Genomic DNA, 17865 nt, shown 5'->3' on the forward strand with positions numbered 1-17865 from the left:
AATTATGGAAACATTTGAATTGTCTTCATCCCGATAGACTTTAAGTTTAAGGCCCCATTTGTCTGCTGTCAGACATTTATTGTATGGATAAATATAGAAATCTAATTTACTCTACACACGGCTGCCATTGAACATGACATGGAAGTTACAATTTGTCCAGAATGTAGGAACACATGGAGTGTTGTGTGTTCCTAGACTCACCTATAAGCTTCAATGGCTCCCATTTTTCTTCTGGGTACAAGTCAGAGTGCTGGTTATTACTTTTAAAGCCCTACATGGAATGGTTATCTGCAGGACTGCTTCTTTCTGCCCAGTCCACCAGAATGGATAGAATCCTTTCCCTTAAATGCTGACATCTTGTGGGAACTTGGAAGCATGCCTTTTCTAGGCATGCAGACCCTGCCCCATGGGACACCTCCCCCCCCAGATCCAACAGGCACTACCCCTCTATCTTTTCAGAGAGCACTTAAATCCTGTCTCTTTCCCTAGGCAATGGGATAGGGTGAAGCCAGGATAGAATGAGAGTGTGGGTGCATTAGAGAAGTAAGGCTACAGTGCCAGGTTTTTCTGTTTTTATTTTTATTGTTTTGGTGTACATATTATTTATATACTTTTATAGTGTTTTATTGGTTGCAAGCAGTGGTGGGATTCAAATAATTTAACAATTGATTCTCAGCCCTAATGATTTCTTCCAACAACCAGTTCACCAAACTGCTCAGAAAGTTAACAACCGGTTCTCCCGAAGTGGTGCGAACTGGCTGAATCCCACCACTGGTTGCAAGCCACTCAGAGTTGTTTTAAGATAGGCAGTTATATAAATGATTTAAATTAAATAAATCATTAAATACATTTTTGTAGCAATATCAGATACAGATATAAAGAATTAATGCATGACACCAGTCCTTAACCTTTTGTCACAATGTATGTATTGTATGTAGTGGGCATTGGGCCAGATCCATTTGTTCAGTAGCAGGATTTGGGACATCTTGCATCAAAGAACTCAAACATTAATGAAATTAAAAGTAGCATCTTGGATAAAAGCTTGGGGATCGACTAAACACATTGGAGTTGGCAAGCTTAAGATATCGCATCATGCATGACTTAGCCCAATATCTTGTGTGTGTGTGTGTGTGCGCGCGCACATGCACATGTATGTCTTTAAGTCAGTGTTGACACCTGGCAATTGCCTGGACAAATTCCTAGAGTTTCCTTGGCAAACTTTTCAGAAATGATTTATCATCACCTCCTTTCTAGAACTGAAAAAAAATGACTAGCTCAGGATCACCTAGCTGGCTTTGTGCCTGAGACAGGACCAAAATTCATAGTCTGGTGCCTTAAATACTATATCAGACTGGTTCCCTTAACCAATATCTTGCAATATCTTTTTACTCCATATTGTATGTACAAACCTTGAGTGGTTCATAATAATTATAAAGGTGGGATATAGGCAAACAAATGAATACACTACAGCTATTAGATTGTTATTCACTTACTCTTGGGGAAAAAGCATCACATATAGTAGGAAAAAAATAGGCAATATGTTACCTGGTCTTGAATCAATGCACAATTGATTTGACAGGTTCGTGGTTATGTTTTCTAATCCCTCAAATGATGGCATGTAGAACCAGTAGTCTTTTGATCCAGCCATGATTTCAAGTTCCTCACGATTTGCGTCTTTTATTCCAATGGCATAAATAATAGTTCCTTTCTTTCTGAGCTCATTTGAAGTGCTATCCAGTATTGCCTTATCATGAGATTCTCCATCAGTTATGACCATAAGAACTTGAGGGACACCTTGGTGTATGCGGCTGCCATTCTCTTTAGTTAAAAGACCTTTTGAGAGCTGAAGAGCCTTTGCTGTGTATGTATCTCCTTTTAAAAGTGTGTTGTCCTGAATACATTTAATGATATCTGATCTTTTACTATAAGTATTCAGCTTGAACATAATTTCTGGATTATTGGAATACTTTACTGCTCCAAACTGAACATGATCTTTACCTACATCAGACTTATTTACGATGCCAATTATGAAGTTACTCATGAGAGCATAGTTAGTTTCACCAATACTGCTAGAACTATCAATTACAAAAACCAGATCTAAACGGTTTATCCTTTTGCATTCTGGAAAGCAAACAAGAAAAGATAAAGGCATCATTTACAAAAAAATCATATTGTCATATATCTTTACTCCTACATTCATATTCCTTTACAAACAAAAAGTGTAAGAATTTTCATTAATTTTCATTCATTCATTCATTAATTATAAATAGGTTACCTTGCTGATGGGCTAATGTTTCATTTATTTGAAAAAAATCTAATTGTTTTATAATTAAAGTTAACCTGCAGGTCTACATGCATTTTTACTGAAATGGTTAAGATAAATATCATCTGAAATTTTCTCACTGATAGTATGGAGATTTGATTTGAAATAGCTTTGAAAAAGTTATTTCCTTATGATTGGAATGAATGTGCACAACCTGTAGCAATTTTCTTCAATTCTTTTTTTTTTTTTGGGAAAATCAGTATTTAGACTAGGGATAATTGGAAAATTTTGTTCTATTGTTATATATTATCAATCAATTTTTTGATACACTTTAAAAATGAACTGAGTTTCCATTTTCTATTATTTTATTGTAAGAATGGCATGAAAATTTATATCACAAGATCACTGCAAAGAGTTTCAACTGTGAACAGTGTTTGCTATTATGAGCACAAAGGACATTACTAAGATTAAGAAATAGGAGACCTTGTATCACGAGCTACATTGTACCCTAATCCATCTCCTTTGCCCCATTATTGATTTTTCTTAAGAAGAAGACAAGGCTAACTGATCTTCCCTGCCATATTAAAAAAACATACAGATTTGCTTCCTGAAATATTAAGCAGAATTTGTTTTGTAATTTTCCAAAAGCTTAGAAAACTCAATAGTGTTCATTTTAAATTGTTTAAATATTATGGCCTTTTTTGAATTCAGCAAATACTGTAATCCCCTAAACATTCTTAATAGGAGTTTTGGTTCCATGTAAATTCATATCTGGCTGAATCTGTTCTTCTAATTATTGATTCGCAATCTAATCCAAAGAGAAAGTAAATAAAAGTTGTACTTACCGGTTCACTTAGGGACTACAATCCTGCATGATAATTGTCAAATGGTAGATAAACTGTCTAATATGGAGAGGGACTGGCTTGTGAAAGCGATTGGAGAAAGCAGTATAAAACCAGCGATGCGCAAGTATCTCTGAACAGTTATGCTATTTCACTTCTGATTCTGTTATTGCATATTTTATTCTACCATTAGAGCAGCTGTTCACATCAATACCGACCTATCATTTATTTATTATTTTTATTTATTTATTTTGTCAATCATATATAAGATAACAGGTAAAACTATAAATATAATTTGGATACATGAAAAGAGTAAGAAAAAAGAAATGTTAGGAGAGGATGGTAGTCACGTAGGCAGGTGCACTTATGCATGTCCCTTATAGACCTTTTAGGAATGGGGTGAGGTCAACAGTAGACAGTTTTGGGGGTTTGGGGAAGAAACAACAGAGTCAGGTAGTACATTCCAGGCACTGACCACTCTGTTACTGAAGTCATATTTTCCTCAAGTATGGAGTCTGTTTCCCCGATCCCAGATCAACAAGTGTTGATCCATTGTGTTGTGATAGGAATTGACCTAATGGCTTGTTTCCGAGCCTGATATTCTCTGAGACAGAGTGAACGGTCAAAGTCACCTAGCTGGGGTTTGTTTGTTTGTTTGGGTTTTTTACCTAAAATGGGACTAGAAGTTTCCTGGTTTCTGGTCTTATTCATTTATCACTAAATCAAACCGGCTCCCCTTTTTAAGGACATATTCTTATTCCAAAACACTTTTTTTTTTTAAAAAAAAGGATATTTTGATCTTTTGAGCAGGAACTTCAGGAATTCATCATTTTAAGGTAGCATTTTCACAAAATCTGGCAAGTATACCTATGACATTTTGTAAATGTCATAAATAAAACAAATCTCATACTAAATTCTCTGCTTTTTACAGTATCATTACGATATCATTTTAATTTTCTTCAGAAATTTATAAGGCCCATGTTATTTTTATTCACCCAACCAAGTAGTCCCTCACATTTGCCCAAGAGCAAAAAACTGAATACTAACCATTATATGGACTGCATATGCGAAACACGATGTCATTCTCTATATATTTCAGAATGTCATAATCTTTCAAGTAAAACATATTTTTAGGTGCTCCACTGATCTCTACTAGTTGTGTAACATTGGCACCAGTAATCCCAATGGAATAGATAATGACACCTTCTTTTCTTAGAGCACTAGCTGGTTCTCTTACATCATCGTGTGCTTCCCCATCCGTGAGGAGGATAAGAATTTTGTTGACAGAAGGTCGTGCTCTTTTTGCTGGTTTGAAATAATCAGAAACAAATTGCAAAGCTTTTCCAGTATAAGTGTTCTGTTTCATTTGAGCCATGTTTCCAATAGTATTAATAATGTAATCTTTTGATGAGTTGAGTTGGAACTCTTCTTTATTGGTGCTACTGAACTGAACAACGCCAAATTGCACTTCATCTTGACTAACACTGCACTTATCTACCAATTCTTGCATGAACTTCTTCATCTTCTCAAAATCCTGATGGCTTATACTTCCAGAGCTGTCCACTAAGAACATGACATCAGCTTTCATTTTTTCACAGGCTACATGGGGAAAAGAATAATTATTTGGGTTAAATCACTAAATTTCTGTGAATCTAGTAGAAAAGAAAAGCAAGTTTCAGGAACATTGTTTCTTATTTACTCCTAACCAAATAAGTCCTGAAATCCACATCAAAAGCTTTGTTTGCATGAAAATCTGCTTTTTTAAATAACATTCAATATACCCATACATGGAATGAAATGCATTTCTTAGCAGTATGCTTTAAATATAATTCATTATATTTTCAGTATCAGTTAAAATACTTTAGATAACTTTAGGCCTTTTCATTCTTATATTTCTACAGCTATCTTGTAATATGATTTGATCATGTCAGGCATGTCTGTTTTAGCATTAGTGCTATTGTATATAGATATATATGTAATCTCTTGAATTATCTTCCTGGCAAATACAATCATTCCAGTTTCTTGCAATGCTGCAGAAATTATTTGCATTACTTTCTTTTGAGAAGTATTTACAACAGCAAATCAGTTAATCAAAGTGGAATGCAGGAGAATGTCATTCTCAGTCATCCCAAAAGGTCAGCTCAAACCTTTTCAAAAATTTGTAATGTAAACATAATGTTTATGTTATAAACATAACATAAAACAAAAAAAAATCTGTCTGGGTTTATAATGCTAAATTAATATCAGCTGTGGGACTATAAATTACAATGGGACTAATTTCTCCTCAGTACTTATGTTCCCTTTGCAATCAGTCATTGAAAGTTCAAAATACTAAAGTCAACAAAAGTTCATCCTGCTAAAACTGAGAATTTTATTGCTATTATAGTTTATTTTTTCTATGATCTTCCTATTTCAGAGTTCAGCTGGGGAAAGGGAAAACAGCAGTGTATTTGGAAGGAAGAAAGCCTGTAACTTCACAAATGCAGTGTCTTCAAACAAGTCTGGACCCCTGCAGTTCAAGTGTTCAAGAGAAAACTATCTATAGAGTTAATGGTCCTTTACAACATATAGTAAGCCATTATGTAGGGCAAACAGGCAGAAGACTAGCAGAGTGCATTCATGAACATCAACTAGCAGTCAGAAACACTAATCAGGTAATGAAATGTCTGTAATGAACAACCAAGTTTAGAAGGCACCAAGAACTCTACATAACAGAACAGAACATATTTCATTTAAAGAACTAATGCTTTAAAGGCTTCTTACCTTTTTCAAAGCATAAGTCTCGAACAATTTCATTTTTTATATTTTTCAAGGAGTCAAACTGTTCCACATAGTAAACTTTTGATTTTGAGTCTGCAATCTCATTTAACTGTGTGATATTAGCAGGTTTCACACCAATAGCATAAATATTGACAGCTGATTTTCTTAGCATTTTAGAAGGTTCCAGCACATTATCATGTGCTTCTCCATCTGTCAGTACAATGAGATAACAAGGGACTTTGCCACCTCGCTGTTTTTTTGCCTTTTCAAATAATGGCTGCATAGACCGTATAGCAGCTCCAGTGTACGTATCTACTCCCATTTGGATTATATTATTAATGGCTTTTTCTATGTGGCTGATTTTCGTATACTTATCAAGTTCAAATTCTGTTTGATAAAGAGTTCCAAACTGAACAACTCCAAATCGAACATGATCAGATCCTATGGTAAATAGTTTAATCACTTCCTTTAGGAATGTCTTCATCTTAATAAAATTAGAGGGACTGATGCTTGATGAACCATCAACGAGAAAGTAAATATCAGCCTGTTCTGTTTCCATACATCCTGAATGAACAAACAAATTTTAGACAGATCAGAGGCAGGTAAATAACTTATTCTCCTACAAAATCACTAATTAAAATTCTGCATTGAGGAAGGAATTGAGTCTCTGTAAAATAGTTTTCCTCAGTCTCCAAATTTTGTAGATAGTCCAGAAGGATATCATATTCAATGACATTAAAAGCTGTTGAGAAGTCTAATGCTCTCGTTACCTCCCATCTGGATTATTGCAATGCTCTCTACATGGGGCTCCCCTTGAGATGCACTCGGAGGCTTCAGTTGGTCCAGAATGCAGCTGCGTGGGTGATAGGGGGAGTCTCATGTAGTTCCCATGTGACACCTCTCCTGCGCAGACTGCACTGGCTTCTTGTTGCCTTTCGGGTGCATTTCAAGGTTTTGGTTACCACCTTTAAAGTGTTCCATGGCTTGGGGCCTGGGTACTTACGGGACCACCTGCTGTTACCTCATGCCTCCCACCGACCCGTACGCTCGCACAGAGAGGGCCTTCTCAGGGTGCCGTCCGCCAGACAATGTTGGCTGGCGGCCCCCAGGGGAAGATCCTTCTCTGTAGGGGCTCCTACTCTTTGGAATGAACTTCCCCCTGGTTTACATCAAATACCTGACCTTCGGACCTTTCGCCATGAACTGAAAACATATCTGTTTGTTCGCGCGGGGCTTTCTTAAATTGTCTAGATTTTAAATTTTAAATTTCATTTAGTCTTAATTTGGGGTCTTTTAGATTTTTAATTTTTTTAATTTCGGCCACACTGTATAATAAGTTTTTAAATTTATTTTTAACTGTACATTGTTTCTTTTACCTTGGCTGTACACTGTACACTCTGTACACTGAGTCCTTCGGGAGAAGGGCGGTTTATAAATCTAATTAAATAAATAAATAAATAAATAATAATAGGACCTCTCAAATCACTTGGTCAAACACATTGCAGACCCCTGAAGGAGCCAGGAAAGGCATGAGTCAATCATAATGTGGAGTCACATTCACTGCATTGGAATTTGTAGATCAGAAGGAATGCCAGAAAAAGCAGTTACGGTAAATGATATCTCTAAAGGATATGGGCATTATTGTTAAGATTTCAAGTAGAACTCCTGACTTGGGAACTCATACTACTGGCATTATTTATTCATTTATTATTGCTTTTGAATCTCATTGCAATCCAAAAACATTTTTGATGATTTACAATTTAATAATGCACAATAAAAAATTAAAAGCAAAACTGAAAATAATTTAAATGATCTTCCATCCAATAATTTAAGTATCTTCCATCCAGATAATCAATAGCAGATAATAAAAATAAAAGATTGGAGTGCTGAGAGAGTGATTGGCCCAAAATCACCCAGTTCAAGTTGAGACTCAAGCTCTTCCACTTTCTAGTCTGGTGTATAATAAACTGGCTCTCAAAATTTATTTGAATTTTAATCACCCACTGCAATGGACACTGAATTGTCACAACGTGTCAGAAGCATGAGAGAAAAGGCAGGATTGATAGAGTTGGGTAGTTTAAAAACAAGACAAAGCAAAACAAGTATTCAAAAACTTTCAGCTGATTTAACTAGGTGACATTTATTTTGTCAATGACATTACCTGATCGGAACTCTTCTGTTCTTTCAGCTTGGGCAAAAAACATATGAATGTGCTCGAACAGTTTCTTTTTAAAAATTTTAGACTTATCTGCCAGGTTTGAAAAATGGTCAACTTTTATAACATTTCTGTTTGGGGGATAGGATACTACTCCCCCTAACTGTGTGATATTGGCCCCTTCAATGCTTATGGCAAATACTGTCACACCCTTCTGCAAAAGGAGACTTGATGCTTCAGTTACACTATCCTCAGAGGGTCTGTGGGTGATGATGGTAGCTATTTGTTCCACACCTTCTGTCTTTCTGCTTCCAGTACTTTCAGTAAAAATTATTTCTCTGGTAAAGTTTAAGGCAGCACCTAACTTAGCTTTTCCTTCCCTGGGAGAAAAGCTCTTGATTTTAAATACAATATCCTGTATCTCTGTTTCTGTGTTCAGTTGAGAAAGTACATGAGGCTCATTGCTGTATGTCACAAGGCCAATTCTGATGCAGCTTTTCTGCACATCAAGAGACGTTGTTGTGTTTTGTAAGAAAGATACAATATATTCACTATTTGTAGGTGAAACGGCTTCATCCACCACAAAAACAACATCTGCAATTAAATCATCAGAACAATCCGCAACTGCAACAAAAAAAGAACACACCATATTATTAACTCTCTTTTCTTAACATTATTTCTTTCTTTTTTGCAGGCTTTCCACTTGGCAGTTGCCAGAGTCTCTCACCAATATATTAAAAATTCTTTTTAATTTAAAAAAAAATGCTAACAAAGTATATTTTTAACCAGAAATTCCTATAGGTTTTGTGTGGACATTCTTTGAACACAAATAAGAGGGGGTCAAATTATTCTACAAAGCACCAGAGGTCAGGACAAGAAACAATGGTTGGAAACTAACTAAAGAGAGAAGAACCCTGGAATTCCTAACAGTGAGGATAATTAACCAGTGGAACAGCTTGCCTTCAGAAATCATGGGCACTCCATCACTGGAGGTTTTTAAGAAGAGACCAGACAGTCACTTATCCAAAATAGTATAGACTCTCATATTTGAGTAGGGGGCTGGACTAGAAGACCACCAAAGTCCCTTCCAGCTCTATTCTATTCTATTCTATTCTATTCTATTCTATTCTATTCTATTCTATTCTATTCTATTCTATTCTATTCTATCCTATCCTATCCTATCCTATCCTATCCTATCCTATTCTATTCACATTAGAAATTACAAATTTAGAGTATTTGTAGTCCAATACTTTGTCTTTAGATATGAACCCATAAAACAAAACTAAGATGATCGAAAATATTTCTGAGCAACTAAAGTACCTTCCACAAATGTGCTTTTAGAAAAGTGACCAGACATATCAATTATAGTAGTTTTCTTGCACTAAATCTAAAGCAATTATTTTATAAGAACATATACAACGTAGTCTCACATTCCTTAATTTCCCCCCTAAGAGTGGGCTATCCCAGGAAAATAATAATGTGTTCCTAGGGTGACTTCCGGCTGATGTTGTGGTGATATCAGACAAAGGGAATGGGTTTCCGCATTCCCTGTGCTGTGTTCTCCCTGTTTGTGGGCTCCGAGAGGAGCCAAAGCCATCTTGTAGGGGCGGCGAAGCTAAGGAAGGATGCCCTGAGAGGTTGCAGGAGAGATTGCAACTCTCCTGCTGAACCCTGGGTTTTTTTCCCTCTATGCCATGGCGAGGAAAAGAGGCAGCCTAAAGATGGCTGCCACAAAACTGGGACAGCTGAGAAACACCTAAGAACTGTACTGGAGTGGAGTTGGTGAACAGTGTCTGGAACTGGGTGATAAGAATCCTTTTTATTTAAAACTCAACCCCAGAAGAATATTCAGGAAAAGAGAGGCTCACTGCTATTTTTAAAAGCAACAATTTAACATTTTGAGAAGAATTTCAAAATTGAAGGGAAAAAAATCAAAGGGAGAAAGGCAAAAACCTTTAAAAATACAAAAATTTGGACAGGCGTTTTGGATAGGCATTTCAAAATGCTGGAACTATTTACATAAAAAACTAACCTTTATATTTTGGATTGTTACCATTAAAATTGTATAAAACTTATTAATATTGAAATTTGACTTGAGAGTGCCACCTACTGACAAAAGGAAGGCATATCACATTCCCAAGATCCTGGAAATACTTGACTATTTGAGATTTAAATGTGAGAATAAGAAATACATTATTATTAAAGTGACCCATGAAGGCTACAACACAAGACTCAATTTATAGAGGGACTTACAAAGGGACTATCCAGAGGAATAGGTTGATTAGCTTTGGGATATAAAAATTTATGAATGTTGAACTTTTTGAGAAGTGACTTTAGGTTTGAATATATGGCTTTAGGATTATTGGACAAAATAGGGACAAAATAAAACTAAACAAGATGCTCCATCAACAAGAAATGAGTGGAATATGGGAAGAAATGGCATTGATAATTAAGTATTAGGATACTTTGACAAGGAGCTACAAGGATATTATGAATAAAATGCAGAGCATAGATAGAAAGCTGGAAAACGTGATACAAAGGACAAGGAGTGATCAAGATGCCCAGGAAGAGGAGGAGCCAACTGAAAGAGTAGAAGAAAAAACAGAACAGAAAAACCAACAAATAAAACAAGATGACAAGATAATAACAAAAATAATAATGACTGATGAAATAAGCTGAGCGAAGAATATTTTAAGTTAATCAAAAAAGGAACTGGAGTTGCAGGAAGGCTTTTTGGAAGAGAGATAAGAACAAGAGTAGATATTTTGAAAATTAGACTATGGAAAAGGGCAGAGAAGGGACAAATGTTTAAAATGATTGGTCAAGATGTAGAAACAGATAGAGATAAAGATCCAAGAGAGGAATATGGGAAGCAAGCTAAGAAACGAACAATTAAAGCTTTAAAGCTGGCAAGAGATGATGGATAGAAAGGGAATATTTTTAAATATAATAGTGGCATAATTAAAAGTTAGAATGGGGATGGAAACGAGAGAGAGGGATTAATGGAATACACATTTTTATATAATAAGGTGAAGTAATAACAAGAAGGGAAATCAGAACTTGAACGATAGTATTATTAAGTACACTTGAATAATGTGCTGTTTGGCATAAAAATAACATACTGAAATATTGAGTAAATAATGGAAGATTATAACAATATAAATATGTGTATTATTATTAGAACCATATAAGTTTGCTAAATGTAAGAAATAGGATTTTAATAAGTAAGAAGTATTTTATCTGTATTAAAAGGAACGGCACTCAGAATATGGTGATTGGCATAAAAATAACATACTGAAATACTGAATAACTAAATAATGAAAGATTATAACTCAACATAAATGTGTACTATTACAAGAATTATACAAGCTTGTCAAATGTAGTGAATATGATGAATATTATTTTATTTGTACTAAAATGTATGATACCCAGGTGCTACACTGTTCATGTGTTGATATGTTTATAAAAAAAATAAATAACTTGGAAAAAATGTGTTCCTAGGGATTACCTACTCCTGTTCAGGGCTGAAGTGAAAAGTAGGGTATGAGATATGATAAACAACATCTAAGGATCCTTGGGCTAGAAAAAGTACAGGTAGGAGCCAAGGAAAGGATAATAGAATTCAGTGAAATTGGATGAGAGGTGTGTAAATAAAAATAACGGAGAAAAATCAGAGTCCTAATACTGTATTCTAGCCTTAGGGAACCATCCTAAGGGAGGTTTCTGTGACTATGATGCAAGGAAAAAAATTAACTGACCTGCCCTGGACCATGACTATTCACAAAGTGATTCTGCAAAATGTACATGTAGGATTTATTGAAAGCATTATCACAATTAGGAAAATACAATTGTTTAAAGATTATCCCTTCCCTCCAATAAAAGACTAAATTTAGAGAAAGAAGTTCAGTATTAGAAAAGAAAGAAAATCTTCCTCTTTAGGCTCTTCAATGTGTACCATACTCTTATCACCATTCTGTTCTGAAGATTTATCTAGGAATCATGGATCCTAGATACCTGCAATGGCAAATAATTTACTCAATCTCTGGATCTCCCCTAAGGAAATGAAAGGAGAAAAAAAGCATCCTGCTGTCCTAGCTAATGTTGTAAGAGCTCAATTTCAGAATGGCAGGAGGTGACTAATACATTTGTGCTGTATTAATTTATATATTACATCTTTTCCTCAAATATTGCATACAATATAGCAACTGTTCTATTGGACAAGAATGGATAAAATATGAAGTAAAGTTCAAACTAACTTGGAGAACTACAATTTTGCTTACATAAGCCCAGTCAGGGATTTTCCCCCCTTTAAATAGTAATTGCTCCAGGATGCTCCAACTGAGGTTTTAAAACCCCTGTCCCAAACCTTCATGGTTAATCTAATAATATTTGTGATAATATACTGCATTATTTCTTTTACCTTTTATGGGTATGCTATGAGCATAAGTTGTACTTGATGGGGTAGCTGTGGAGATGATTAAGCTCTCATCTATTGCTATAGCTGATTCAATGACAGACAATATATTTGAGGAAAACTTTTGGAGATCTTTTAGTGTATCAAAATGGTAACTGAATGGATGTGTGGCCATTGACTGCAGCTCTTGCTCAGATGCACTTGGCATTCCTAAAGTAATTATTTTTATCCCATCTTGTCTCATTAATGAGGCAGGTCCTTCCACGTCATCTTGTGATACCCCTGAAGTTGTAACAATCAAAATCTGGTGTCTGTCTCTTCTTGGTGCCTTGAAAATAGTCTTGTGGATCTTTTGTATGGCATTTCCAGTCCTTAAAGGCCCACCCCGGAATGAAAAGACTTTTTTAACATGGTTCAGCATATGGTTTTTTCCTCTGAAGTCATCCAACTGGAATTCAACATGGATATCATCACTGTATTGGACAAGTGCAAGGCGATATTTATTTGGCCCTATTGGAAGATTGTTGATCATTCTATTCACATAATTTTTTAATGAGAGAAAACCTTGTTTGCCGAGGGTATTAGAGCTGTCAATCAGAAGGACAACATCTACAGACTCAGAGGCTACAGCAAAAACAAAATAAGAGTTAATGTATAAAACATTATTGTAAATGTGTTTGAATGTTAGTAGCTTGGGTTGGTAGTTAGGCTGTTGATTTGAACTCCAAGCTTGGCAATTTGGTGGTAAACATTTTGTCAACATCCGAGGAGACATCATTAGTGCCTTTTTGAATTGTGCTTGTCTGTCAGAACACTGGCCTTTAAATACCTTTTTTGTTGTTGTTAGTTGCAAAGTTGTGTCCAGCCCATCACCACCCCATGGACAACATTCCTCCAGACCTTCCTGTCCTCTACCATCCCCTGGAGTCCATTTAAGCTCATGCTGACTGCTTCAGTGACTTCATCCAACCACCTCATTTTCTGTTGTCCCATTCTTCTTTTGCCCTCATTGGGGCATTAGGCTCTTCTCCAGTGAGTCCTTCCTTCTCATTAGGTGGCCAAAGTATTTGAGTTTCATCTTCATGATCTGGCCTTCTAAAGAGCAGTCAGGGTTGATCTCCTCTAGGACTGATCACCTTGCAGTCCAAGGGATTCGCAGGAGTCTTCTCCATAGTTCAAAGGCCTCAATTCTTTGGCACTCAGCCTTCCTTATGGTCCAACTCTGTCAGCCGTACATTGCTATGGGAAAACCATAGCCTTGACTATACACACTTTTGTTGGCAGATTGATGTCTCTCCTTTTTAGTACAACAAACAACATTCAAACTAATTTGCATCTCATAAATTTTTTTGGTAAAACACCATGAACAGTACCAAAAATACTCTTTATGAGATGCAAATTAGTCTGAATGTTGTTTGTTTAGATATTTCTGAACATGGTCTGAATGAAACAGTCTGAAATCAGACCATGACTCAGAAATATCCCAACAAACAATATTCAGATTAATTTGCATATCATAAAAAAGTATTTAAAGACCTGTGTTCTGATAAATGAGCAGAATTCAAAATGCACTGATTATGTCTCCTTGAATGGTGATGAAATGTTTGGAACTAAATTGCCAAGCTCAGAGCTCAAATCAGCAGCCTAATTATTGTAAACTGCAGGGGTACAGTTAAAAAGCAGTATAAATATTTTTACAAATCATCATATATAATCCATCATATTCCCATCCCCACAGTTTGGCCTAATTTACTTAATATACAACTGAGTTTTCTTTGTTTTTCTACTTGCCTAAATTTTTTCTCACTCAAAATCAAACCTATGTATTTTGATAAAGAATGTAACAATGTCAAAGTCATTCAATGTTTTTAATAATATTTTAAATTTTTAACATGCCAACACCCACCCATCTGCTGCAAAACACTATGTCATTTAATTGACTAATACAAATATAGGACAAGCTGCATTAGCAAGTTGTGATGAATTTCCAAAAGGAAAATAAAATACCAGGTTGCTGTGTTTTAGAAGTCTGGGTCCCAAGAATAACAAGGAGCAAAGTCAGAAGCATTTTCAGATTGTGATAGTTGATCAATGAATAAATCTAGAAATACAAATAAGAACAAAGCAACAATGATAACATCAACAATAGTGTCATCTTATATCTTCAAATTAAATGTTTCCTTCAGCTGACCAAAGCTTTCCTATATTGGTCCCTAGCATGATGCCTGCTAGATTGGATTTTAATTGTTAGTCTCCTCAACCGATATGACCAATAATTCTAAAGCATCCAGGATGAATAAGACCTTTGAAAATTATTGCATTGCAAATTAGTTGTCAACGTCTCTTCCTTTGCTGGCCAAACTCGGAATGATGACATTAGCTTTAATAGTAACCCATAGTTACATTGTTGATAGCCTGCTTCATTTTTAAAATCAAATGGATTTATACCTTGGTTGATTTGAGAACAAGAATGGAATGCCTTTTGGCAGGCAGAAATTAGTGGAATAAGCTCCCAAGAAGCTGATGGTTGAACATCCTAGAATGCAAGCTAGTTCCCATTAACATGAAGCAGGCATAAGAATTAGAATCAAAACAGCCATTTTATGCAACCCTAGTGATATGATCTTCACTAATGGCAATTGTTTGGCTTCTTTAATTGTAAACTCCCAGATCATTTGCAGCAGGTGGGCAAAATATGCAATATGATAAGTGCAGCATCATGTATCCTGCTATCGTGTAGATTTTGACCATGCTCTCCCCCTCCCCCCGCCACCATAAAAAGCCTTATACAATATACTTCTGTAAATCAGAAACAATTTTGGAATTTCGCATGAATTACATAAACCAAATGCCATATAGTCCAATGTAGTGAAAAAAAAGGCTTTGAAGTGTCCAAAACTAATTATGGAGTTCTTTTGTTCCTGAACAATATCTGGATCCATTTAAATTTTTCCTTCAATTTTCTGATTTTTAATATAATAAATCTTTCCAACAAATAGAACAATAAAAATGAGCTCCAGAAAAATGTAATTTAATCTCTTCTCTTGAAGAGCCTATTATTTTAATTGGGTTTCTGGGAAAGAAGGCAGCAGTTAGGTGACTTACCATTCAGTGAAATATTTGTGGTCTACTGGATAAAAGATTTGACAATCACTTAAGAGTATTAAATTCATTACAACTCTTTTGTTTGTAGTAACAGTAGTTATAAAACAAACCTTCTCCCTTTTACACTTTACGGAAATTTGTCTTTAGCAGTAATGATCTCTGATCCTACTTTATCTATATGGAAGCCTTACCAAGAGGCTAAGTGAAACAGATACTAAATTAAACATGTCAAGTGTCATAAAAGGATAGTTCACCCCTAATGATTTCTTATTGCAAGTGAATGTGAGAGGCACTAATGTAGTAAGGTAATAAGGCATTAAAAATTCAATGCAGAGAAAAGTAAAGTCTTACACTTAGGCAAGAAAAACCAAAAGTACACAAATATACTGGTTGATACCAGGCTGAATAGAATAGAATAGAATAGAATAGAATAGAATAGAATAGAATAGAATAGAATAGAATAGAATTTTTTATTGGCCAAGTGTGACTGGACACACAAGGAATTTGTCTTGGTGCATATGCTCTCAGTGTACATAAAAGAAAAGATACCTTCACCAAGGTACAACACTTACAACACTTAATGATAGTCATAGGCTACAAATAAGCAATCAGGAAACAATCAATATCAGTATAAATCGTAAGGATACTAGCAACAAAGTTACAGTCATAAATGGAAGGAGATGGGTGATGGGAACGATGAGAAGATTAATAGTAGTTCAGCTTGTTAGTAAATAGTTTGACAGTGTTGAGGGAATTATTTGTTTAGCAGGCGTTCGGGAAAAAACTATTCTTATGTCTAGTTGTTCTGATGTGCAGTGCTCTATAGCGTCATTTGGGTGTAGGAGTTGAAACAGTTTATGTCCAGGATGTGAGGGATCTATAAATATTTTCACGGCCCTCTTCTTGATTCGTGCAGTATACAGGTCCTCAATGGAAGGCAGGTTGATAACAATTGTTTTTTTCTGCAATTCTAATTATCCTCTAAAGTCTGTGTCTGTTTTGTTGGGTTACAGAACCAAACCAGACAGTTATAGAGGTGCAGATGACAGACTCAATCATTCCTCTGTAGAACTGGATCAGCAACTCCTTGGGCAGTTTGAGCTTTCTGAGTTGGCACAGAATGAACATTCTTTGTTGTCCTTTTTTGATGACATTTTTGATGTTAGCTGTCCATTTTAGATCTTGCGATATGATAGAACCTTATCGCAAGGTTTCGACTGTTGCTATTGTGTTGTCTAGTATTGTGACAGGTGGAAGTATGGAAGTTTCTCCTAAAGTCTACCACCATTTCTACGCTTTTGTTCAGTTCCAGATTGTTCTGGTTGCACCATGAGGCTAGTCGTTCAACCTCCTGTCTGTATGCGGATTCATCATTGTCTCAAATGAGACCGATCACTGTTGTGTCATCTATGAACTTCAGTAATTTAACAGATGGATTGTTAGAGATGCAGTCATTGGTATACAGAGAAAAGAGAAGTAAGAAGAGCACACAGCCTTGGGGGGCCCCTGTGCTGATTGTATAGGTGTCTGATGTGATTCTCCTTAGCTTCACCTGCTGTTTCCTGTTTGTTAGGAAGCTTGTGATCCACTTACAAGTTTGCTCAGGTACCTGTAGCTGGTTTATCATAGTTAGAAGAGTGCCTGGAATGATGGCATTGAATGCTGAACTAAAGTCTACAAAGAGGACCCTTTTATAGGTCTTTGGAGATTCAAAATGTTGTAGGATGTAGTGCAGAGCCATATTAGCAGCAGCATCTGTTGATCTATTTGTTTGGTATGCAAATTGCAAGCGGTTTAACAGTGGATCCATTATGGTTTTCAAGTAGGATAGCACTATCCTTTCAAAGGCTTTCATGACTACAGATGTTAGAGCAACTGGTCTGTAGTCATTCAGTTTCTTGATGGGCTTCTTTGGCACTGGGATGATAGTAGAACGTTTGAAGAAAGGAACATAGCACATCTCTAGTGATTTATTGAAGATATGGATGAAGATGGGGGCCAATTGGTCAGCACAGACTTTTAAGCAAGAAGGAGTTATCTTGTCTGGGCGTGGAGCTTTTCCTGGCTTTTGTCTGTGAAATAGGTGTTGCACTTCCTTTTCTGTGATCAGTAGGGGTTTTGAACCCAATGGGATGGGGTCAGTTGTAGGAGGCTTGGCTGTTAGTGTGTCTGAGATGGGGATTGTGGAGATAGGTGGCTGTGGTTTCCTTTCAAACCTGCAGTAAAACACGTTCAGGTCATCTGCCAGTTGTTGATTTCCTTCAGCCTGGGAAGGAGGTTTGCCATAACCAGTGATATTTTAAAGAGTTTTCCACATGTTTGCTGG

At 35.9% G+C, this 17865-nt stretch overlaps 1 protein-coding gene across 1 annotated transcript in view; it reads right to left on the minus strand.

Moving 5' to 3' along the window:
* The window catches only part of LOC131198229 (collagen alpha-6(VI) chain-like), a 111813-nt gene extending 96047 nt beyond the window's left edge, over window positions 1–15766 (minus strand). Inside the window, exons 1-7 of the mRNA XM_058182721.1 lie at window positions 15731–15766; window positions 14442–14535; window positions 12441–13058; window positions 8027–8644; window positions 5869–6429; window positions 4153–4704; window positions 1546–2121 (exon numbers count right to left, since the gene is read on the minus strand). Coding sequence (XP_058038704.1) covers window positions 1546–2121; window positions 4153–4704; window positions 5869–6429; window positions 8027–8644; window positions 12441–13058; window positions 14442–14535; window positions 15731–15766 — 3055 coding nt within the window. The remainder of the gene's footprint in view (window positions 1–1545; window positions 2122–4152; window positions 4705–5868; window positions 6430–8026; window positions 8645–12440; window positions 13059–14441; window positions 14536–15730) is intronic.
* Between the last annotated feature and the right edge of the window lie 2099 nt (window positions 15767–17865).

Source organism: Ahaetulla prasina, chromosome 4, assembly GCF_028640845.1.
Source record: "Ahaetulla prasina isolate Xishuangbanna chromosome 4, ASM2864084v1, whole genome shotgun sequence".
NCBI lineage: Eukaryota > Metazoa > Chordata > Lepidosauria > Squamata > Colubridae > Ahaetulla > Ahaetulla prasina.